Source organism: Syngnathus floridae, chromosome 3 (assembly GCF_059516105.1).
Source record: "Syngnathus floridae isolate MCC-2025c chromosome 3, RoL_Sflo_1.0, whole genome shotgun sequence".
Taxonomy (NCBI): Eukaryota; Metazoa; Chordata; class Actinopteri; order Syngnathiformes; family Syngnathidae; genus Syngnathus; species Syngnathus floridae.
This window is the reverse complement of record NC_142415.1, coordinates 2,986,129-3,012,500: the sequence shown is the minus strand read 5'-3', so window position 1 is coordinate 3,012,500 and position 26,372 is coordinate 2,986,129. Positions and strand designations below refer to the sequence as shown.

Genomic DNA, 26,372 nt, shown 5'->3' with positions numbered 1-26,372 from the left:
TGGGCTCAGAAAAACAAACTACAGTTTGCCAACAGTAAGACTGAAGCTGTCCTGTTCAAAAACAAGTGGACGCCCATTCGGGTGCCCTGTGGATAAACGGAGATCGTCTTGAACCTCCTACTGAAGCAAAATTCTCGACAATGTACTTGATATTGACACCAAGTTGTTGTGGAAAAGTCATATCACACGAATTTCCTCCAAGGCGATTACGACACTAATGCAGTGCAAACAATCTGCAGGTAGAACATGGGGAATAAAAACCCATATGATAAAATGGGTATACGTGACCATGAGTTCATATCCTGTATCGGTGGTATTCAAAAACTATCTAAAAAAGCTCCAAATTTGCAGTGACTACCTTGTCTAAAGAGCTTCTTGGCTTTTCCAAGCACGCCTAAGGTGCAATGGAGTTATTGCTGGATATCATACCAATAGGCGATTTTGGCAGGGCGGAGGCTGTTCATCGGTGTTGCGCAATTGATCAGGTGGGACCCAAAACCGTGAGAACCTCTGGAACAACCAATAGTCATGTGGATGTGTGCAATACTTAGAGCATTTTAGTGTTTTTTCTTCTCAATCTCTTCTCAAAAAAAGTACAAGCATGTGGCATCCGTTTGGCAAACGTTTGCAACCTTGAGCGGACATAAAGGCAACTTTCTCTGCCTTAAGAAACTGCAATCATTCACCCATAGTGGTATAGGGGCTCAGTGGGATGATCGTCACACAAGCCAATGAAAGCACAGCATGCATTTAGTTAATAAAGTATATTTTGGGATGATTGAAGTTAGCTGGTATAGGCTCCAGCATGCCCGTGACCCTCGTGAGGATAAGCAATTGAAAAAATGGATGGATGGATGGATGGATGGATGGATGAATGGATGAGGTGTTGCAAGATTTGTTGTCTGTCCCACATGATATGCTGAATTCATAACATAATTGTGTTATTGGACTTCAAATATAACACTCACTAATTTCCTATTTCAAAGGATCTGTTGGGGAAAGACATTCTAGAGTTTTGTCATCCTGAGGACCAGAGTCACCTGAGAGAAAGTTTTCAACAGGTAATTCGTTGTTTCGTTTGGTTTCGGGGTTCAAAAGCTTAGAATTTTTGGTCCGAACCCTGATTTGTTTGAACCTGGGGACATTTGAAATGGGGGTTTATCTGTATCTTGTTCACATTTGAGGTTCGTGTCTTTACAAATTTACAAAAATCCCAGATTTTTTTCTGAAATCTGTGATTCATTGTCAGTTTTATTGTATTGCGCTGACAGTCCATCATCTCTTAAAAAGTCTGCAAAAAGAAAGAACACCTAAATTCTGAGGCCTAATTCACACCGGGTGCGGAACGGCTGCGGTGCGGTCTTCTGCTGAACGCCGCAAGGAATAGAAAGCATTCAGTCGACAAGTTAATTCACATTGGCTGCGTCATTCACAAGCCTTCGGCAAGCCTTCTATTTCTTTCGGATACTGCATGTGTATTTTCATGAAGCTGAAATTACATGGCTCAGACAGGAAATCGGGCATCTGCGAACAAGGTGGAGCCGATATATTTCAAAATAAAACTGTTCAGCAAACTCGATTTTGATTCATGAACACATCACATATCTACAACCTACAGACCTTCCATTTCAGTTAACTACATAGTTCAGCATGAATCGGACATTTAAAAGGCAAAAAAAAAACACTAGAAATAAATGACAAAATAAGACTATACAGTGGTACCTCTACTTATGAATGTCTCTACTTACAAACTTTTCGAGATACAAACCGGAGCCTCGCCATTTTTTTGCGTTTTTTTTTTTTTTTTTTAACTCCGAACCAATTTTTGACTTCCGAACTAAAGCACCAGCTACCCCCCTTCCCCCGCCTTCTCTACTTTGCTCTGCCATTCCCTGTTCGTCTCTGCTCATTAGCAGTGTAAAAACAAATATAGTGTAGTTGAGTATGTTATCGGATTTGCGGCTGCATGTTTTGGACACTTGGGTGAAGAGAGGGGCGGAGCTGTCAACTGATCACCACCTGGTGGTGGGTTGGCTCCGATGGTGGGGGAAGATGCCGGTCCGACCTGGCAGACCCAAACGCTCTGAGGGTCTGCTGGGAACGTCTGGCAGAATCTCCTGTCAGGAAGAGCTTCAACTCCCACCTCCGGCAGAGCTTTTCCCACGTCCCGGGAGAGGCGGGGGACATTGAGTCTGAGTGGACCATGTTCCGCGCCTCCATTGTTGAGGCGGCCGACCGAAGCTGCGGCCGTAAGGTCGTTGGTGCCTGTCGTGGCGGCAATCCCCAAACCCACAGGTGGACACCGGCGGTAAGGGATGCCGTCAAGCTGAAGAAGGAGTCCTATCGGGCCGTTTTGGCCTGCGGGACTCCAGAGGCAGCTGACAGGTACCGAATGGGCAAACGGAACGCGGCTTCGGCGGTTGCTGAGGCAAAAACCCGGGCGTGGGAAAAGTTTGGTGAGGCCATGGAGAATGACTTCCGGACGGCTTCGAGGAAATTCTGGTCCACCATCCGGCGTCTCAGGAGGGGGAAGCAGTGCAACATCAACACTGTTTACAGTGGGGATGGCGTGCTGCTGACCTCGACTCGGGACGTCGTGAGTCGGTGGGGAGAATACTTCGAAGACCTCCTCAATTCCATCTACACGCCTTCCATTGAGGAATCTGGGGCTGGAGACTCTGAGGCGGATTCTCCAATCTCTGGGGTCGAAGTCACTGAGGTAGTTAAAAAACTCCTCGGTGGCAAGGCCCCGGGGGTGGATGAGGTCGGCCCGGAGTTCTTAAAGGCTCTGGATGTTGTGGGGCTGTCATGTCTGACACACCTCTACAACATTGCGTGGACATCGGGGACAGTGCCTCTGGATTGGCAGACTGTGGTGGTGGTTCCCCTCTTTAAGAAGGGGGACCGGAGGGTGTGTTCCAATTACAGGTGAATCACACTCCTCAGCCTCCCCAGTAAGGTCTATTCAGGGGTGCTGGAGAAGAGGGTCCGTCGGGAGGTCGAACCTCGGATTCAGGAGGAGCAGTGTGGCTTTCGTCCTGGCCGTGGAACAGTGGACCAGCTCTACACCCTCGGCAGGATCCTCAAGGGTGCATGGGAGTTCGCCCAACCAGTCCACATGTGTTTTGTTGACTTGGAGAAGGCGTTCGACCGTGTCCCTCGGGAGGTTCTGTGGAGGGAGCTTCGGGAGTACGGGGTGCCAAGCCAACTGATAAGGGCGGTTCGGTCCCTGTATCACCGATGCCAGAGTCAGGTCCGCATTTCCGGCAGTAAGTCGGATTCGTTCCCAGTGAGGGTTGGATTCCGCCAAGGCTGCCCTTTGTCACTGATTTTGTTCATACTTTTTACAGACAGAATTTCTAGGCGCAGCCGATGCGTTGAGGGGGTCCGGTTTGGGGACCTCAGCATGGCGTCTCTGCTTTTTGCAGACGACGTGGTGCTGTTGGCTTCTTCAGGTCGTGATTTCCAGCTCTCGTTGGAATGGTTCGCAGCCGAGTGTGAAGCGGTCGGGATGAGGGTCAGCACCTCCAAATCCGAGTCCATGGTCCTCGATCGGAAAAGGGTGGAATGCCCTCTCCGGATTGGGGATGAGATCCTGCCCCAAGTGGAGGAGTTCAAGTATCTTGGAGTCTTGTTCATGAGTGAGGGGAGGATGGAGTGCGAGATCGACAGGTGGATCAGTGCAGCATCGGCAGTAATGCGGACCCTGTACCGGTCCGTTGTGGTGAAGAGAGAGCTGAGCCAAAAGGCAAAGCTCTCAATTTACCGGTTGATTTATGCTCCTACCCTCACCTATGGTCACGAGCTATGGGTCGTGACCAAAAGAACAAGATCCTGGATACAAGCGGCCGAAATGAGTTTTCTCCGCAGGATGTTCGGGCTCTCCATTAGAGATAGGGTGAGAAGCTCGGTCATCCAGGAGAGACTCGGAGTAGAGTCGCTACTCTTCCATGTTGAGAGGAGCCAGATAAGGCCTCCTAGACGCCTCCCTTGGGAGGTGTTCCGGGCATGTCCCACCGGTAGGAGACCCTGGGGACGACCCAGGACGCGCTGGAATGACTATGTCTCTCAGCTAGCCTGGGAACGCCTTGGGATCCGCCGGGATGAGCTGGATGAAGTGGCTGGGGAGTGGGAAGTCTGGGAGTCCCTCCTAAAACTGCTGCCCCCGCGACCCGACCCCGGACAAGCGGAAGAAGATGGATGGATGGACAGATTAGTATGTCTCCTAAGACTGTCGATTTGAAACTCGAAATCATAAAGGAGCATGGCAAAGGCATGCGTATCATCGAGCTCATGACCGAGTTTAGCCGGTATTGTGCCAAAAAAGGTATCCCATGCTGCAGGAGTATGCATGCATTGAGTGAAAGGCGGAAGCCTTTGCCGTGTGGCAGACAGTACCAGCTTGTTTTCAATAAAAACATTAAAACCCTTTTGTGCTTGTCAATTTCCATCTTTAGAAGCTAGGTTCGTTTTCTTTTCTTTTCTTTTCTTATTTTAAGTTCTAACTCACCAGCTCAGTGGCCTAGTAGTAGAGTGTCCGCCCTGAGGCTGGAAGGTTGTGGGTTCAAACCTCGGCCGGGTCATACCAAAGACTATAAAAATGGGACCCATTGCCTCCCTGCTTGGCACTCAGCATTAAGGGTTGGAATTGGGGGGTTAGATCACCAAATGATTCCCGAGCGCGGCACCGCTGCTGCTCACTGCTCCCCTCTCCCCCAGGGGATGGATCAAAATCACATGGGGATGGGTTGAATGCAGAGGACAAATTTCACCACACCCAGATGTGTGTGTGACGATGATCATTGGGACTTTAAGTTTAACGTGCGCGAGGTGCGTTCAATGATCACTCACACAGTCGGTAAAACGTAATTGGACCAAAAAGTAATGCAGAGTACGTGAGCACATTGCAAGTAGTAGTACGTGGAAGCAAACAATATTTTATTACTCTGACTTTTTGTGTGTCTTCTCTGGGATAGTTTTAGCAAGTTTAGAAAATTATAAGTTTCCCCCCTCCCCAGGCAAAGTTAGGAGGTCAAGAATAAAGTGACGTTTATTTTTTGCCATAAAGGTTTGAAAAAGCAAGAGGGTCCGGGTTCGATTCCACCTCCAGCCCTCTCCGTGTGGCGTTTGCATGTTCTCCCCGTGCCCGCATGGGTTTTCTCCGAGCACTCCGGTTTCCTCCCACATTCCAAAAACATGCTTGGTAGGCCGATTAAGCGCTCCAAATTGCCCCAGGTGTGCGAGTGCAGATGGTTGTTTGTCTCTGTGTGCCCTGCGATCGGCTGGCAACCAGTTCAGGGTGTCCCCCACCTACTGCCCGATGACTGCTGGGATGGGCTCCAGCACGCCCACGACCCCCGTGAGGACAAGCGGTATAGAAAATGGATGGATGGATGAAAATTAGAGATGTTTACCAGTACCTAGATATTCTGCATTAAAAAGAAAAAAAGGTAGACTTTCCTTCCAACATGATATTTACTGTCAAGTATTACACATTTATTTAAAATTACTCGCATGTGCACCATGGGCAAAACTGTCCAACCCACCAGCAGCAACTGTTCATGCAATTGTCCATGCTATCAATTACTGCAGCAATTTTAATTGGCGATTGAATTGCTGTTGCATTGCCTAGCTTCAGATCAATTCACTCATATCACGTACAGTATACAAAAAGTATGTTTATTCAGGCTACTTGTGTTTTGCTGGTACTGTTGGAGAGCATTACAAAACTAGCAATTTATACAAACATATATTTCTCCAAAACATTTTATGTGAATTATCTTGTGCAACACATGCCATTAGTTACGTGCTTGCTGTCCAAGGACCATGCTTCAGAGATGCTTTCTCAAAACCTCCATCCAGCCCCTTGATCCCTCACTAAGGAAATGGGCTTACACCTTAAGGTCTTTCCCTCACATCCCAGTGTTGCTCCGCGGTCCTGGTACGGTGCATATAGCCAACCATTTGTCATTAACAATTTAATTACCGTATTTGCCGGTGTATTGGTCGACCTTTTTCGATCCAAAATCGACCGAAAAAAATCGACCTCGACTTATACACCAAGTCATAAAATTTAACTTCGTATTCATCGCTTCAAATGTGATGGTAACCAAGGCCGTTTCTCATGCATCTCATTGTGCGTTGCACTTAGAAAATTTGAACCGGGCGGCGTGCGCGAGTGCGCGGCCCGCTGGAAGTCGAATGAGGCGCCGCGAGCACCTCCGCGGTGCTTATAAACAGCCGATCCGCTCGGCGGGGGCTATTTTCGGCCACTTGGCTCGTGCGCACGGCCTCCCGGATGTGCCGGGCGGGTGCGCGAGCTCGCCGGCCGCTGGAAGTCGAATGAGACGCCGCGAGCACCTCCGCGGTGCTTATAAACAGCCGATCCGCTCGGCGGGGGCTATTTTCGGCCACTTGGCTCGTGCGCACGGCCTCCCGGATGTGCCGGGCGGGTGCGCGAGCTCGCCGGCCGCTGGAAGTCGAATGAGGCGCCGCGAGCACCTCCGCGGTGCTTATAAACAGCCGATCCGCTCGGCGGGGGCTATTTTCGGCCACTTGGCTCGTGCGCACGGCCTCCCGGATGTGCCGGGCGGGTGCGCGAGCTCGCCGGCCGCTGGAAGTCGAATGAGCCGCCGCGACCACCTCCGCGGTGCTTATAAACAGCCGATCCGCTCGGCGGGAGCTATTTTCGGCCACTTGGCTCGTGCGCACGGCCTCCCGGATGTGCCGGGCGGGTGCGCGAGCTCGCCGGCCGCTGGAAGTCCAATGAGGCGCCGCGATCTCCTCCGCGGTGCTTATAAAGTGCCGATCCGCTCGGCTTGGAGCTATTTCCGGCCGTATGCGCACGGCCTCCCGGAATTTGAACACATTTCGTCAATAAATTTCGCATATTGAATTTTGAAGTTTAATATAATGCAACAATTGAGCTCGACTTATACAAAGGATATATCATAAAATCGTAAATTTCCGTCGAATTTTAGGGGGTCGACTTATACACCGAGTCGACCTGTACACCGGCAAATACGGTAATCCTTACTACTGTCATGTCCCATCAGAGGCCAGTCAATCTACAAAGTATCAAAATGACAGGATATGGATGTTTAAAATAGATAAAAACACAATTTTCCAGCAGTTAAAATGCAGCTTTCTATGTTGCTTTTTATCAGTTTTGAATACCATTTGGTAGCCAAAAAATTACCGTTTCAATAATGTACCGCACAACCCCGAGATCTGCAAGTGGCTTATTGTCTACCTTGTTGCAATGCCTCTAGTGTTAAGTAGCCATTTTAAATTGTTGACGGCGCTCCATCCAGTGGACAAAATTAGCTCACATAGTTAACGTGACTCAATAATTATAGTTAATGTGTTCAATTCCCACCGAAATGATTAGTTTGCTTGACGGCCTAATTCTAGCCCACAGCCCATTTTTTTGCAATTAGAGTCCAAGTAAAAGAGAAAGACAACTCCTCATAGGGACAGCACACTACACAGTGCAGGCCACAGGTGGGGCACTTGAGTGACACAACTTGGCTCTTATGTGTTAATGAAATTATGCCTAAATTATTGAGGCGCTATTTAAAATAAAACATTTACCGTGTTGTCCGTTTACTGCTTAAATCCTGTATGTACCGTAATTTCCGGACTATAAGTCGCGTTTTTTTCATAGTTTGGGTGGGGGGGCGACTTATACATAGGAGCGACTTATATATGGTTTTTTTCACAAATTTTTACTTGATCATTAAGACGTCACTTACTTACAAGTATAGTTCACCACTTCCCATGTTATTTTTAGTATAGTTGATCACTTCACATGCTTTTATATCTTTATCTTGAACATATTCAAAACATAAAAAATAGAGAAAACTTCAAATAAAGCAATTAACACTTTAAAGCACCATATCCAAGTCCACTATCTGCTGTATGTACACTTGCTCCATTTTTGCTCCTCTTATATTTATTATTATTATTTATTATTATTTGTTTATTTATCATTTGTTCAACACTCTTATTTATTCATTGTTTGTGCCTTCTTGGTTTTTTTTTGTGTTGCTTGTATGCATATGTGTACTATCTCACCGAGGGATAGTGGGAATGGAATTTCAATCTCTTTGTGTGTCTTGGTATATGAAAAAAAAATGACAATAAAGCAAACTTTGACTTTGATAAAACAACCAAATAAACAAAACAAAAAACTACATCTGAAAAAAATTATATTTTCAGGCGAAACTGGATGAGGGCGCTGTAAATTTCACCGTTGGCCGTGACTCATCAACTGGGTGGGCTTAAGAAAAATGGCACCAAAAAGAAACTCATATTTTGCAGGTTACAAACTTCAAGTTGTAAAATATGCAGCTGAAAACAGTAATCGAGCAGCAGAAAGAAAGTTTGGAGAACCGTGATGTACCAATGGATTACTATTTCAAGTGACGTCAGTGGCACGGCGCGGCGGTTGTTTACATAAAGGACAAACGTACCCATGTAAGGACTACCGGCATCATTAGCGGTGATCATTTCTAAGTGACACGGAGGACAAAGAGTTTGAAGGAATTAAGGATTTGGAGTGACATAGAAGGTTTGAAAAACTATTATGGCTTTTACGCACGCCCAGTCCTACTCTACTGAGTCGGGGGCCGGCGCTCGGCCGAGTGGCTGTCCGCGAACGATGCATGGGGCTCGAACATGGCCATTATGCACGCCCGGTCCTATGCCATGGAGCTCTCATGTCTGGAAGTCCACGCCGCCACACGCTTGGAAGTTTGTTTTGTTTAATAAAGAGCCATTTACCAAACCCACGTCTATCCTTGTACTTTGTTAACGCTACAATATACGTAGTTATATACTAGATCTGTGGAATAAAGACGAGGCTGACATCAGGGCGCACGTGCTGTGATGTTGACAAAGGATGAGGAATTTGATCGATGGATGTCATGGATTTAAAGTGCATGGATGGTTTGATAATATTATTGCTTATATTATAGTTATTTGAAATATAGTTTATCTATCGTTATATGAGCCTGTGGAATATTTCGAAGTGCAACCCATTGTTGACAAAGAACGAGCAATGGATTTAATGAATTGGAGTGACACCGATGGATTTAATGAATTGGAGTGACACCGATGATTTTATAAACGTATTATTCATGTCATTGTTTTCTTTAATAACTCTATATGTTACGTCAGGCCCATTCTCAGCTCTTCGTTTGTGTTTGTCACGTTAGCATACCTATCGTTTACCTATCGAACGATCGAGGGATTTAATGAATTGGAGTGACACCGATGGTTTTATAAACATGTTATTTATGTAATAGTTGTCCTAAATCACTCTATATGTTACGTCAGGCCCGTTCTCAGCTCTTTGTTTGTGTTTGTCACGTTAGCATACCTATCGTTTAGCCTGTTGTTGCTATCGTTTAGCCTGTTGTTGCTCGTTCATGACTGTTTTTGGTGTGGGATTTTGTCGAATAAATTGCCCCCCAAAATGCGACTTATACTCCGGAGCGACTTATATATATATTTTTTTTTTCACTTTTGGGGGCATTTTATGGCTGGTGCGACTTATACTCCGGAGCGACTTATAGTCCAGAAAATACGGTAATAGCTTTAGCCTAAAACGGTTTTCAACCAAATTTGAAGGAATGTTTGTACTCAGGAGAAACACAAGCTGATATTTCTATTTATTTGGAATGGTCCACAACCTTTTGTGCAACGGTGTATAATGGGACCCAACTATCAGGAATTAAAACTATTAAATATTGTTTCTCTGCAGGTAGTGAAGCTAAAGGGTCAGGTACTATCTGTGATGTACCGTTTCCGCATGAAAAACAGAGAGTGGATGTTGATCCGAACCAGCAGCTTCACCTTCCAGAACCCCTACTCTGATGAGATTGAATACATCATCTGTACCAATACCAATGTTAAGTAAGTTACTCATACACACACCATCAAGTGATATAAAAAAACAATGTTGTTTTAAGTCCGCTCTGCAACTCTAACTTGTCAGTAAATGGGTCAATCACAGTTTTCTGCAATAATGATACTTTAAGATTCTTTTACCCTGTCGTCTGAGGCTGCTCATCTAATCAAATTTTAATCACAATCACGATTTTGGCTCCAGACGATCTCAAAAGTCATATAATCAAGGACAAATGATTATTTGGTGTTTATTTACACGTTTACAGATTTTCGAATTCGGTCCACACAAAAGGCACACTTTATTAAAACGCATACCTTCGATTTTTGAGAAAATTAAAGGCTTTTAAGTGTGCCTTATGGTGCGGAAAATACGGTAGTGCAATTCAAAAAGTAAAACTCCTGTATAGTGGAATTTGCAAAGGTTTCAATGACGCAACGGGACTCATGTTTATCTCTTCAAAAGGCTTCTTGGGTTCTAAACCGTAAGCGTGGCATCTCTCCATTAAGTCTCTGGAGGGTTATGTCCCCTTGGGGTGGTCACTAAAGAAAGACAAAAAAATACACAGCCATATATAGTACACAGTAGAACTTCAATTCACAATTCAAACGTAACGAATTGAAAATGAAATAGCAGGGTTGGTGCTGGCGACCATTTCAGGGTGTACCCACCTACTGCCCAAAGACTGCTGGGATAGACTCCAGCACACCCGTGACCCTTGTTTTTGGCTGTAAAAAACAACAACAACAAGAACAGGTGCTGGGCAGGAAATAGTTTGTTGGATACCCCCACCTGCCATCCAGCATATTCTGACAGCATCAGGAACCATCACTCACTTAACCAGAAAAGGAAATACCTGTGTTTTTGCATCAATAGAGAAAAGTGCTTAGCTTGGCTGCGGACTTATAGACTTATAAAGTACACCTTCACATATACAGTATATTCAAATGACCAAGTTTCATACTTTGTTTTGTTTTAAAGAATTTATTCGAACCCAGCAACCAAAGCTGGATAAATGAACAGATGAACAGATGAACAGAACAAGTAAATGTTGCTATTAATAGGTAGTGATGTTGACTCCACTTGAAACCATGAATGAACTTTTTGGTTGGACAAGGTCACTTTGGCTTCCCATTTGACACATTGTTGCAGATATAATCGTTCAGGAATGCCAGAAACAAACCATTTGGACCGAACATTTTAGGTCATGGTCGCTCTGGCTCGCTGACCATGTTTTGGCTTGTATTCAAGAAGCCATACTATTAAATTAATTTTTGTCTTATGTAAGGTGGCCCTGAAAACTGCCAACATAAATGAAGCATGAGACATCTTCATTTGCAGAACATGAACAGAATGGTGAAGCAAGCAGAAAACACTACACAAAGTCAATTTTTTTAAAACAAACTCAAGAAACTAGCACAGTTGCCTCTGGAGAACAATGTGTTAACAGTTTTGCAGCATGTTTTCATAATGAGGCCTGTGGTCTATTTTTATTTTTGCAGTTTTTTCTATTTGTAACACATGGTTTCAACATTTTTTTGCTTTTTCTATTTGGAACACATGGTGTCAACATGTTGCCTACTACTGCATCTGTGATCCAACTGCAAGGTGGTCTCTTGTTAGTTATTTATATCAACTTTATACAAACTAATATGCTATAATATATGAATATGCTTAATATTCTATCTATTCTGATTATATAAACATCTCATATATATATATATGTATACATATACATATTTACATGGATGGATGGATGGATGGATGGATGGATGGATGGATGGATGGATGGATGGATGGATGGATGGATGGATGAAAACTGTCCAGTTCAAATTGTAAACATGTATGTGAGTGTGTTTGTGTGTGTGCGTGCGTGCGTGTTAGTTGATTAACAATTTATGTAATACAATGTAATGCTCAGGGATTCTAACAAGTGGGCTGTAAATTCACGCACCAAGCAACACAAAGAAATTACCGAAGATTCCAGCATTACGCTGGAATGTCAGGACTATGACAAGCGGGCTCAGTGACAACCTACAAGAGATTAGTAATGTCTGTAAAACTGCAGTTATAAACAACGAACTCCCAAAGCGCAGAATTTACATCTCGACCCTCCAGGAAACACGACTCCATGGATCTGGCTCACTTAAGGAAAAGGACTATACCTTTTTCTGGCGGGGGAAGCCCCCTGAGGAAACCAGGGAATACGGAGTAGGGTTCGCTGTCAGGAACACACTCCTGGAAGCAATGGTACCACAGGTGGCTCTCTGCCTCAATACATCCATGGGACCTGTCCACCGAGTGAGTGTGTACGCTCCAACACTTAGCTCCCCCCAAGAAATAAAAGACAGGTTTTATGAAGAACTCGAAGCGACTCTAAAAAACATCCCCAGCCGTGAACAGCTCTACCTAGTTGGTGACTTTAATGCAAGAGTCAGAGCCGATCGTGACTCCTGGCCATCCTGCTTGGGACATCATGGCATCGGTAAACTGAACAAAAATGGGCAGCGACTTCTGGAGTTCTGCACATATCACCACCTCTGCATCACCAACACATACTTCCAGACCAAACGCATCCACAAAGTCTCTTAGAGACATCCACGCTCAGGTCACTGGCACCAGTTAGACCTGATCATAACATGCACGTCTGATGTCAGAGGCATCCTTATACACGCAGTCTCCACAGTGCAGTTTGCGACACAGACCACTCCCTTGTGCTCTGTTGAGTCAAGCTACAGGCAAAAAATCTACACAGATCCAAACCAAAGGGAGCCCCCCGCATTGACAGCAGCAAAACAACTGGCCCAACCAAAGCTACAGCCTTCCTCTGTGCCTTAGAGGATTCCCTTCCCGACCCACCCCTGTCTATCTGTGCGCAGCAGTCCTGGGATAGCTTGAGGGATGCCATACACAGCACGGCCCTGTCAGTCTTTGGCAAAAAGCAGAGAAAACCAAATGACTGGTTCGATGACAATTTAACAATATTGGCACCAATCCTCGAAGAAAAACGCATCGCCCTCACAAATTACAAGCATACTCCAAACACCAAAACTCTACAGGCCCTCCGATCTCCTAGGGGGAAACTTCAACAAGCCTCGAGACGTTGTGCCAACGACTATTGGCTGCAGCTCTGCAGCAACATTCAATCAGCTGCTGACAGCTGGACCGCTGGGTGGAACACTACTCAGAGCTCTATGCCAGGGACAACAGTGTCTCTGATGCAGCCCTCAAGCATGTAGGGCATCTACATGTCTACCTGTTATGAAAGAGCTCGACATGGAACCAACGACTGACGAGCTAAACAAAGCAATTAACAGCCTGACCAGCGGAAAAGCTCCAGGCACCGATGGGATGACAGCCGAAGTCCTCAAGTGTAAGATGCCTGCTCTTCTGCATAGACTACACAGGCTCATATGCCTGTGCTGGAAAGAAGGCTCTGTCCCACCGGACATGAGAAATGCTAACATCGTCACTTTGTACAAAAACTAGGGGGACAGGAGTGACTGTAACAACTACCACGGCATCTCCCTACTCAGCATTACCGGTAAGCTCTTTGCTCGAGTTGCACTAAATAGACTCCAAGTCCTCGCAGAGAAGCTCTACCCACAGTCACAGGCAGGGTTCAGAGCAGGAAGATCAACTCTGGATATGATCTTCACCCTGAGACAGCTGCAGGAGAAGTGCAGAGAGCAACATAAACCTCTCTACATGGCCTTCGTCGACCTTACCAAGGTTTTCGACCTGGTGAGCAGGAGCGGCCTTTTCCAACTGGTGGAACGGATAGGTTGCCCCCCAAACCTCCTCAGCATCCCCCAGTCCTTCCACACTGACATGAAAGGTACTACTGTTCAGTCCGACGGATGCACTTCTGAACCCTTTAACATCTGCTGTGGTGTCAAACAGGGATGCGTGCTGACACCCACTCTGTTTGGGATATTCTTCTCTCTCCTCCTGCGCCAAGCCTTCGGAACATCAACTGAGGGAGTCTATTTACACACCAGGACAGACGGCAAATTATTCAACCTCTCCCGACTGAGCGCAAAAACCAAGGTCAGACCACTCACCATTCGGGACATGTTGTTTGATGATGATGCAGCATCGGCAACACACACCAAGAAACACCTGCAGATTCTCCTCGACCGGTAGAGCCAAGGATATCAGGGCTTCAACCTGACCATCAGCCGAAACAAATCCAAGACAATGGGCCAGGGGACCACTGTCCCACCCTCCATCGCCATCAACAACTACACACTGGAAACTGTAAGCAGCTTTACCTATCTTGGGTCTACCATCACCTGCAATTTGTCACTCGATGCTGAGGTCAGCAGCTGGATTGGGAAGGCAGCTTCTACTTTTGGAAAACTGACATCCTGAGTATGGCAGAACAGCAAGCTCACCATCCATACAAAGGTACAAGTGTACAGGGCCTGTGTCGTCAGTACACTCTTGAATGGCAGCGAAGGCTGGACTCTTTACTCACACCAAGAGAGAAGGCTGAACTCTTTCCATCTGCGTTGCCTGAGACGCATACTGGGCATCACCTGGCAGGACAGGATCACAGACTATGCTCTTCCTGCTGAAGCAACGGCGTCTCCGTTGGCTGGGCCATGTCTGTCGGATGGAAGATGGTCGTATGCCAGAGGACATCCTATATGCAGAGCTAAAATCAGGCAAAAGGCAAGTAGGCCGCCCACTGCTCCGCTACAAGAATGTCTGCAAACAAGACCTCAAATCCTTCAACATCAACCCAGCCACCTGGGAAGACATCGCTCAGGATCGTCACAAATGGCAGCAGGCTCTCCGAAACGGGCTGCAGACCCACAAAACCACCCTGGCTCAACACCGAGAAACGAAAAGGAAGTTGAGGAAGCAGCAAGCCACCATGCCCTCACCATTACCGGATCCAGCCCACACCTGTGACATCTGCGGCCGTGTCTGCCTCTCACGGGTTGGACTCACCAACCACAGGAAACGCTGTGTGAAGACCTAACCTCCAGACACAAGAAGAAGAAGCTATTTAATTGCATCTGTATGTCTATTTTGGGAATCTCAAGCGACATTTACTACAATAATGATGAGTGAATAATTCACAAAATCAGCTGGAAAATAAGTCAAGTCTAAATAATAAATCAATATTAGTTTTAAAAATGTTACAATTATTTTCCATTTCCAATTTTGCGGACCACCTACAACACCGCCATGGACCACTAGAGGGCCGCGGACCACCGGTTCATGATCCCTGATTTAGAGCAATGGCCTGAAGATTTTGGCCATTGCTACTTGGCATTTTATTGCTGAGTCTTTGATGCAAGAAGCCGTTAAGACCTGTATTGATACACTGTACAATGCACTGAGATGACAATTTAGGTAACACTGAAATTTGGTTTCATTAAAAATTCCGAAACTGTAGCATCAGTTGAACATAAAGCCAAACATATAGCTATAAAAAGATATTTTTAAAAAATGTAACATTTGTCTTGCAGATCATCTACTCATTTCTTATGATATTTTTATGTTTCTTTCCAGGCAACTTCAGCAGCAACAGGCAGAGTTGGAAGTTCACCAGAGGGACGGTCTTACCGCTTACGATCTTTCCCAGGTAAACAAATTCTAAATTCATAAATTACCCAAGCTGGTAAGGCAGAGATGGGTTTTTTTGAGTAAATTTTAATTGCTCAAATACCATTTAATAGGAATCTGATGTGGAGTCTTTGTTACTCAAATTTGAAATCCTCCTATCATCTCATCCCAACTGCCAGGTTCCTGTAGCCAGTGTGAGCAGTGGAGTGCATGAGGCAGGAAAGAGCATTGACAAGCCAGAAGCTCTTTTTTCCCAGGAGAGAGATTCCCGCTTTGCTGAGATTTACAGCAGCATCTCTGGATGTATGTCATACTCAGACACAGTTAGACCCCCACATGAAATATTGCTTTGCAGTTACTTCTTATATTTTAAAACGGATAAAGCCCTGAAGGTTGCCATTTTGTTTATCCTATTTCATCTTAATTCATCTGAACAAACTTTGTATTTAGCGGATTTAAACTTGCTAATTGCTGCTTACTCAGCTTATGACTCTATCACCCATACAACGCAATATTTTTCTCTGCCATGTTATTAACTTTAATTTTAATCTGGTGTTTCTGTGTATGTGCATAGCGGGTGATAAGAAGATGATGGTTCCCTCCTCTACAGCGGGAGGACAGCAGCTTTACTCTCAGAGTTCTCCGTTCCAGCAGGGCCACGCTGGAAAAAGTTTCAGGTACATGTCATAGTCACTATCTTTTTGTCATTTTCAGTTCTTGTAGCGCGCTGTGTACATGTCTGTGTGTACCTCTCTTTCTAGTTCCTCTGTGATCCATGTCCCAGGTGTTAATGACATCCAGCCATCAAGTTCATCCAATCAGAATCTAGCTCAGATATCAAGACAGATCAACCCAGGCCAAGTTGCTTGGTCAGGAAACCGACCCCCCTTCTCTGGCCAGGTATTACACATGCACACATGCAAACATTGACATACTTGTCAGCCTCGGGTGTGCTGCCAAATGGTTTCCTCAGCAATTTCCGTAGCATTCCTGTTCCATCTTTGCTGCCAGATGAATTAGCCTTTGTTTGGTGTGCGTGTCAGTGTGTTTACACATGCACACTGGGGACCATAGCAAACTTTAAATCCCTATAATGCAAGGTAAGGGTTAATAAAAGTTTCCAGCAAATGAATCAAGTCACTGCAGTGAGATAATTTAGAGGAAAACAGGGTTTCTGTTCACCACCTCTAAGCAGATGGTAAAATGTGACATCATGTTCAAGTTTACAGCCTGACCAAGTTTTGAGTCCCTTTTTGGCCTTTTCACTAAAAGAATGTTCCAAACACAATATAAATCAGTCTGAGCAGGATGACGGACCCATCTGCGAGGGCAAATAAACTTCACAGATTGTTCTAGTTTCCAGGCTACTTTAGCTAAGTTTATTGGAATGGATGTCGGATGGGCATTGAATGAAATTAATTCAAATCAGAGCTTGCATTGCACTAAAGATAATGGCCCAGATGTCCCATGTTGTCGAACTTGTCTGCAGTCTTGTTATGGGCATTCACACCTAAATTTGAGATTTTTTTGCATTGCTATGATTCTGACTGACTTTGGTGTGAAATAATATAAAAAGTTAACAGTGAACTGTCTGCGGTTTTATGCTAAACAAGTTGGTACATTTTATGAAGTTTGCATAACTTTTTGAATAGTTTTTTCACTGGCCTTTTTAAAGACCTTGTCAGTTTTGTGACATTTTTCTAGATACTTAATATTCTATATTCTATATTCTTAATATTCTATTATTATATACATAACTGCTGAAAACCTACGCAAACTAAAAACGATTGAACACCTTCTCCATCTGTGTCCAAATCCAATCCTCAAGGGCCGCTATATTGCATGTTTATGATGTTTCTTTCCTCCAACACACCTGATTCAAAAGATCAGGATTGTTATTTGGTTTCTTCAGAGCTTGCCGATTCATTTGATTCATGTATATTGGAGGAGGTAGATATCTAAAACCTGCAGGAAAGCAGCCCTCAAGGACTTTTTTTGTTACTTGGTCAAATAATCTTGGCTCATTTCTACCAGTACGTTGTGCAGTTAACGACCCAAAAATGCATCTTCTCTGTGGTGGTATGCTGCATGAAGTGAACCGATAGCGAGTTGAATGATGTGCTACTAGCAGCTAGTAGCAATTAGTTACTGGACGTGCGGCATTGGGCCCATGCAGTACTCCAGCTGCCTCACTCAAGCATTTCATGAAGACCCACGTAATGACCCACGAGATGCTTGAGGGAAAATTAGCTGTCCCTCCCATCCACTTTCTGACCCTCCCATCCACTTTTTGACCCTCATTTACCCTACCATGTGATTTTTTTTTCTTTTAAATATATATATAGCGTATTTTCTTCACTATTAGGCACACTTAAAAGCCTTTAATTTACTCAAAAAAACACAGTGCGCCTTATAATATAATACGGGGCGCATTATTTATGGATCAATTGGTGAATTTGTTGATCCATACTGGTTGTACACAGCGCTCTACCAAAATGTTTCAGTACGACTAGTACCGTATTTTCCGGACTATAAGTCGCTCCGGAGTATAAGTCGCACCAGCCATAAAATGCCCCAAAAAGTGAAAAAAAACATATATAAGTCGCTCCGGAGTATAAGTCGCATTTTGGGGGGCAATTTATTCGACAAAATCCCACACCAAAAACAGTCATGAACGAGCAACAACAGGCTAAACGATAGCAACAACAGGCAAAACGATAGGGATGCTAACGTGACAAACACAAACAAAGAGCTGAGAACGGGCCTGATGTAACATATAGAGTGATTAAGGACAACTATTACATGAATAACATGTTTATAAAACCATTGGTGTCACTCCAATTCATTAAATCCAACAATCATTCGATACGATAGCAACAGGCTAAACGATAGGTGTGCTAACGTGACAAACACAAATGAGGAGCTGAGAACGGGCCTGACGTAACATATAGAGTGATTTAGGACAACCATTACACAAATAACATGTTTATAAAACCATCGGTGTCCCTCCAATTCATTAAATCCATCTATCGTTCTTTGTCAACAATGGCTGCGCGCGGCTGAGGGCGCTTGCACTTCAAAATATTCCACAGGCTCATATAACGATAGATAAACTATATTTCAAATAACTATAATATAAGCAATAATATTATCAAACCATCCGTGCACTTTAAATCCATTAAATCCATCGATCAAATTCCTCGTCCTTTGTCAACATCGCCGCGCGTGCGCCCTGACGTCAGCCTCGTCTTTATTCCACAGATCTACTATATAACTATATTGTAGCGTTAACAAAGTACAAGGATAGACGTGGGTTTGGTAAACGGCTCTTTATTCCACAAAACAAACTTCCAAGCGTGTGGCGGCGTGGACTTCCAGAGACGATAGCTCCATGGCAGAGGACCGGGCGTGCGTAATGGCCATGTCCGAGCCCCATGCACCGTTCGCGGACAGCCACTCGACCGAGCGCCGGCCCCCGACTCAGTAGAGTAGGACCGGGCGTGCGTAAAAGCCATAATAGTTTTTCAAACCTTCTATGTCACTCCAAATCCTTAATTCCTTTAAACGCTTTGTCCTCCGTGTCACTTAGAAATGATCACCGCTAATGACGCCGGTCGTCCTTACGTGGGTCGCGCCGCGCGGTGCCCATGACGTCACTTGAAATAGTAATCCATTGGTACATCACGGTTCTCCAAACTTTCTTTCTGCTGCTCGATTACTGTTTTCAGCGGCAAATTTTACAACTTGAAGTTTGTAACTTGCAAAATATGACTTTCTTTTTGGTGCCATTTTTCTTAAGCCCACCCAGTTGATGAGTCACGGCCAACGGTGAAATTTAAAGCGCCCTCATCCAGTTTCGTCTGAAAATATATTTTTTTTCAGATGTAGTTTTTTGTTTTGTTTATTTGGTTGTTTTATCAAAGACAAACTCTGCTTTATTGTCGATTTTTTTTTTCATATACCAAGACACACAAAGAAATTGAAATTACGTTCCCACTATCCCTCGGTGAGATAGTACACATATCCATACAAGCAACACAAAAAACCCCAAGAAGGCATAAACAATGAATAAATAAGAGTGTTGAATAAATGATAAATAAACAAATAATAATAAATAATAATAATAAATATAAGAGGAGCAAACAGACAGTGGGCTTGGATATGGTGCTTTAAAGTGTTAATTGCTTTATTTGATGTTTTCTCTATTTTTTATGTTTTGAATATGTTCAAGATAAAGATATAAAAGCATGCTAAGTGATCAACTATACTAAAAATAACATGGGAAGTGGTCAACTATACTTTTAAGTGATGTCTTAATGATCAAGTAAAAATTTGTGAAAAAAAACCATATATAAGTCGCTCCTGAGTATAAGTCGCCCCCCCACCCAAAGTATGAAAAAAACCGCAACTTATAGTCTGGAAATTACGGTAAATTACAAGGTTGCATCGCTTTCAGCATTACGGCAAATGTGGTCAGGGGCGTCACCAACGTAATAGCGGTAAACATTCATAGTATGAGTTTCATACTGTGCTTACTCCTAGTCGAACAACACCACTTGTGTGTATAAAGATGCCAAAATGACACGCGTGCCACTATCTGCCAATGGATTGTGAACACCTGGGCTGATATATCAGTCTCAACTGTGGTCAGAGCTTTCGCGAAGGCAGGAATAATAACTGACTGAACTGTCAGGAAATAGCAGCGACACTGACACGGATAATGACGAGAGGGAGCCGGGCATAATGAATGCCGCACTCGCCCAACTGTTCAATTCAGACACGGAAGAGGAAGAATTCGACGGATTCGTGGACGGGGATACGTAAATATGCACATTAACGTTTGAACGTTATGTTATTGTGCAATATTTGTATTGTATATCGTTCAACTGTTAAAAAAAAAAAATCAATTCGGACACGGAAGAGGAAGAATTCGACAGATTTGTGGACGGGGGATATGTAAATACTATGTACATTAACATTTGAACAATGTCATATTATTGTGCAATGTTTGTATTGTATATCGTTCAACTGTTCAAAAAAAACTTCAATTCGGACACGGAAGAAGAAGAATTCGATGGATTTGTGGACGGGGAGTTGTAAATATGTACATTAACATTTGAACAACGTTGTGTTATTGTGCAATGTTTGTATTGTATATCGTTCAACTGTTCAAAAAAACTTCAATTTGGAGATGGAAGAATTCGACGGATTCGTGGACGGGGATATGTAAATATGCACATTAACGTTTGAACAACGTCGTGTTATTGTGCAAAAGTTTGACTAAATACCTCATTGACTGGTTTGACATTCCCTTTAGCACAACTCCATCCAGTGGATGCATAACGCAACCCCAGTCAACCCCAGTTAGATGTAGTAGCTTCTATTCTATGCACCTTTTAATCCGGTGCGCCCTATATATGAAAATATTTCTAAAATAAAAAATTCAATGAGGGTGCGCCTTTTAATCCAGTGCGCCTTATAGTGCAGAAAATCCTGTAATTACATACCTTGATTGTCTGGATTCTTAAAAGATGTAAATATGTATATATGTCACTTGCTGTGAATGAGTTTTGAATACCACAACACACGTTTTTTTTTTTAGCCTGCAGTTGGCTACATTACGTATTTGATTGACAGATGAAGGTCAAGCATGGTTTGTTTCCAATGCCTCCTGTGGACATGCACACAGTGTCTTACAGTGCTAACAGGCCTGACTTTGGAGCCGTATTATATGCTATATACTTGTTTATTTTTTTCAAATCTCACAGGCTTGATCACAATACTTTGCTCTGTGCTGTCAAATTTACATGACATTTTTTTCAGTCGCGTTACATGGTCTTTACTTCAAATATATGTACATTTAAAAAAAAAAAAACATATATATTTTTCTAGCTCTCATATTCATTGTTGTACTGCAAATATCTAACCCGTATCTAAACATTACATTACAGTCCAGTAAAGCCCAGTCCAGTCCTTTTGGTATTGGTACGGGCCACAGCTACCAGACTGATCCGGCTTCCTACAGTCCTCTTTCATCCCCAGCCACATCATCCCCCAGCGGCAATGCCTACTCGGGACTGACAAACCGCAGCACAGGTTTTGGTGAGTTCTTTGCATCCTATTTATCCATCATTTTGGAAAAGGCTGGATCTGTTGTGGAAGCGGAACAATTATATTTTTGACAGTTAGCATTTGTATCAAAAAAGGCTTTCCTACCAAAGCAGTGCACAATCAAGTAGATCAAAAGTATTCCAATATATCAGTGTTTTGTGTCTTTCCCTTTAGGCCCTAATTTAGAATTCAGCTTCACAAAGGGAATTAAATAATGTCCGAAGGGACTCAGGTTAGTGGTTAAATAGTAAATAGGTCTTCTTAAAAAATTCACGAGCGAGCCCTCTTAAATTCCACTGCCGTTCAGTCCAGGATGCAAGGTCATATGTCATATCGGTCAATGATTGACATGATTTTTCTCATTAGTAATCAATAATTGTCTTTTAATTTACAGTATTTTACTTATTCATGTTACAGAAGATAGCAAATCTTGGACAAAGTACACAGGCAATTGTATGATGTGCTCTCTCGTTATTGGAACTGTTTTTAGAACATCTCTCGAGTTAGTCAACATTGCACAATTTGTACTAATGTATTTTCCGTCAGCATGAAAAGAAGTAAGAAGAAGATTGATAGCTCATGTTTTTGATAGACTTCATTCAGTGTTGGGAAAAATCATTTTCTACAGGAACTAGTTCAATGTTCAGAATGCGCAAACACAAACAATCGGCTGTAGGTGCCAGACTGAGGTAGCAGTAGAAAACAAATGATGTTCAAATGAAGTATTAAATGTGCAAAACATTTGCATTTGCTTTAACTTTTAATTTTTTTGTGAATGTATAATTTCTTAACTTGTTCACCCGAAGAACCAGGAAACGTGTAGAATTTGGGCTTTCAATGTTAAATTACTGAAACAACAAAAAACTAATCTAGTTAAGAGCAATGTGGTTCAACGCCATTGAAACCACTACAACTTCTCAAAAAATTCCTGAATGCTCTCATAGGATATGATATATAATCATTGGCCTATGACAAGAAAATGCGAGTGGGGCTGCTCATAACACAACTGAGTTTACATCGACTGAAGCTTCATCACGCTTTCTTCATTCCTCCAAGCACACGTCACATTTTTATGACGCATGCTCTGTGCGACTGTTTGTGGTCGGGATTGCCCAAAATCTCCCCCATCCTATTTAAGCACAGTGTGTTTAGCAGGGTTTTATTTTGAAATCTAAGTAGAGAAGGCCTGGCAGTTTTGAACGAAAATGCGCTGCCCTTTAAAAATCGTTCATCGGCCCCCGAATGAGCCTGTTCACAAAAACGTTCACAAAATGAAACTGTTCTACGTTCAGTTCACCGTCGTCCAAAATATGAACGAGTTCATGAACTTTCAGGTACAACACTGACTATATTTAATATTATTTTAAAAAGCAATTGCAAAATTTGTATACACAGTAAGTATACAAACCAGCAGCCGTCAATCAATGCTGTTCAATTAGATTTTTGATTTACCACATGAGAAGTTGGAACCTCAAAAACCTTAATGTACTTATGAAAATAACACTTCCAAAAATGAGTGAATTAGGGCTCAATGAAAAACAAAGAAGATTAAATGATCAAACTAATCATGTCTGGTTCCGTAAAATGAGTCCAGAATGCATGGTTGCCCAAAGTTGCGTTATAACCCAACCAATAGTTTCACTCACCCAATATTGCCAATTTCCGGACTACATGATCACTCTGAAAATGGAATGGGAGAAAGCTGACAGCCTTGGTGTGCATTCAGTCAGACCTGCTCGTCAAGCAGCTGCTCACGCCTCCTGCTGTTGGTTGTCCACATAGTGAGTGCAATGAAGCTTGCCCAGCGTGGAACAGCTACTTGATGGCCTTTTAATGGACACAAACATTACCCAAATGGATTATCTCTGCAGTGCCACTTGTGCTCCCTGACTGTCCTTATAGACCGTTTGTAAAACAAATTAAGCTGCTTACAACCATGCCGTTTACATGATCTGCTGCACGTTTTCATAATAATTTTAATAAAGAGTTTGTCTGAACCTCTTTGCAATTTGTTAATTACTTTCCATCTGTAATTTTAAAACATTTTCTATAAGATATTCCTTCATTTGTCCCACAAGGGGAAATTCCGATTTGTAGCAATGTGTAAGTCAGATGCACACTCGTTTCATTATGCTGAAAGAGAAAGAATGCCTCACATGAATGTGTTTGTGTCTTAAGTCATAGTATGCATGCTTGTGAGTGCATTTAAGTCTAAACATTTTCGCCTTGTAAAACGTTACAAATAAACAACATCGGAAGGAGATGCAATGTAGCTATGCTCTTGACTCACAATAGTAACTTGCAAAATTTCCCCTAAAAGATTTGGCACAAATTAAAATCTGGTTGAAATGGTCACTTGAAACAAAATTGGGCAATAGGTTCCAGACAAAAAGACTTGGCACAAATCAAAATCTGGTTGAAATGGTCACTTGAAACAAAATTGGGCAATAGGTTCCCAGACAAATTTTAAGATGTTTGTAACATTACCTATGGAAAATATAGTATAAAAACACCTGCAAATTAGAGTAAAACTATTACCGTAAATTTCGGACTATAAATCACGTTTTTTTCATAGTTTGTGTGGGGGGATGACTCATACTCAGGAGTGACTTGTATGTGAATTTTTTCACAAATTTTCAACATTCAAAAATCCGCAATGTAGTGCAACCGCGATAAACGAGCCGCGATGTAGCAAGGGATTACTGTAATCTGAACTGCAACTGTGGCGCGGTGCATACACGGCGGTGTTTTACATAAAGGACAAAGGATTCTATCACGGGATTTAATGACTTGGAGTGACAGAGATTGTTTGATAAAATTGTTGTTTATAATTATATGGGCCTGTGGAATATTTTGAAGGGCAACCGCCGTCAGCGGTGCGCACCCGGCCGGCATTGTTGTTATAAAGGACGATCAATGGATTTAATGATTTGGAGTGACACAGATGGTTTGATAATATTATTGCTTATAATAATAGTTATTTGATATATAATTTATATATCGTTATATGGGCCTGTGGAATATTTTGAAGTGCAACCGCCATCAGCAGCGCTCACCCGGCCGGCATTGTTGACATAAAGAACGATCAACGCATTTAATGATTTGGAGTGACACAGATGGTTTGATAAAGGTGTTATTTATGTTATAGTTATTTGGATAACTGTCAATGCTACGTCAGGCCCGTTCTCAGCTCTTCGTTTGTGTCACATTAGCATACCGTATCGTTTAGCTTGTTGTTGCTCGTTCATGTCTGTTCTTGGTGTTGGATTTTGTCGAATAAATTTCCCCCAAAATGCGACTTATGCTCCGGAGCAACTTATACCGTATTGGCCCGAATATAAGACGACGTTTTTTGCATTGAAATAAGACTGAAAAAGTGGGGGTCGTCTTATATTCGGGGTCTAGACATTATACCTATTTTCACTTGTGCGCAGCGGTAAGTTAAAGGTTGCTGGTATCGACTGTTGCTGTGATCGCGTGCGTCCTTGACACAAAGTGAGTATATACATTTCATTGTTACTACCGTCCACTGTTGTGCCATTTGTCCGATCGCGGTTTGGTTCCTGTGCGCGCCGTTTGATTGACAGCTCCGGCGCGCTCATAATCAGTTGAGTATGTTGCTGTGATCGTGTGCGTCTTTGACACAAAGTGAGTATATACATTTCATTGTTACCACTGTTGTGTCGTTTGTCCGGTCGCGGTTTGCTTCGTGTGTGCGCTGTTTGATTGACAACTCTGGCGCGCTCCTTCAAGTTTGCCTCGCATTGTACGAGTAGCCGTTACACAGTGGCACGGCAACTAACTGTCGCCAGCAAATGTATTTTGTTGTCTCGATCGATGACTTATGTTTGGTGTGTTGCAGAGAGTATTTCATTTATGGTTATTATTATTATTTGCCAATAATTCAGTAAAGCAATCAAAACTGAACCACGTCTTCCTTCCTGTGTTCTGACCGACACCCGGGGGTGAAAAGAGCATAACCATCCTAGCCAACTCCCGATACCAGACATGGTCAAACTACGGCCCGCGGGCCACTTACGGCCCACGGGGCCATTTGATCCGGCCCGCCAAACCTGAATAAATTGTATTATTGAACTTTTTAAGGGGTCATTTTCCCTGCAATTAGTATGTTTCCCCAATAGATGGGGAAGCGCCCGCCCACGCATTTACCCCCGGAAGCCGTGTCAGAAAGCTCGGTGCACACTCACAAGTGCGTGTACGTACTAAGTAGTACAGACCCGACACACTCCGTGCTCTATTTCCATCAGTGCCGAATTTCGAGTGTGGGCTGTGACGTCAGCATTCTCGTAATTCGCGCGCTGAGCTTTCAGATAAAGTTTTACGTTAATGCCACCCACGAACCTTCCCCTGGAATCCTTCCACTAAAATGAGTGGCCCGAGGAAAAGAAAGGTGGACACTGAGTGCTGAGTGTTTAAAAAAAAAAGAGAGGACAATTTGGCTCGACCTACACGTGTGAGCAGACGTTCCGCCACATGAACATCAACAAAGCCCGTCACAGCTCTAGGTTAACGGACCGACACCTCGGCCCTATCCTAAGAATTACCACAACAAATTTTACCCCAGACCACGATGCACTAGCAAAAAAGGGAGAACAACAATACTATTGATTTCTTTATTACTTTATTTAGAAGTATTCTTTCACTGATTCTTCAAGATGATATATTTGATCAGAATGTTTGCCGTTTGATGTGATTTCACCTCATTGGATAAACATAGTATTTCATAAATCTGACCTGCAGGCGCTGAAGT

At 43.4% G+C, this 26,372-nt stretch overlaps 1 protein-coding gene across 10 annotated transcripts in view; it reads left to right on the top strand.

Annotated features, from left to right (window-relative positions):
- arnt2 (aryl hydrocarbon receptor nuclear translocator 2) overlaps positions 1 to 26,372 on the top strand; it is a 99,908-nt gene that overhangs the window by 67,544 nt on the left and 5,992 nt on the right. For 9 of the 10 annotated variants that reach the window (XM_088370734.1, XM_088370735.1, XM_088370732.1 and 6 more), the window contains 7 exons: positions 987 to 1,061; positions 9,767 to 9,918; positions 15,437 to 15,509; positions 15,670 to 15,793; positions 16,065 to 16,167; positions 16,252 to 16,390; positions 21,442 to 21,592. In XM_088370734.1, coding sequence (XP_088226860.1) covers positions 987 to 1,061; positions 9,767 to 9,918; positions 15,437 to 15,509; positions 15,670 to 15,793; positions 16,065 to 16,167; positions 16,252 to 16,390; positions 21,442 to 21,592 — 817 coding nt within the window. The remainder of the gene's footprint in view (positions 1 to 986; positions 1,062 to 9,766; positions 9,919 to 15,436; positions 15,510 to 15,669; positions 15,794 to 16,064; positions 16,168 to 16,251; positions 16,391 to 21,441; positions 21,593 to 26,372) is intronic. The other variant, XM_088370736.1, reaches the window with a different exon arrangement.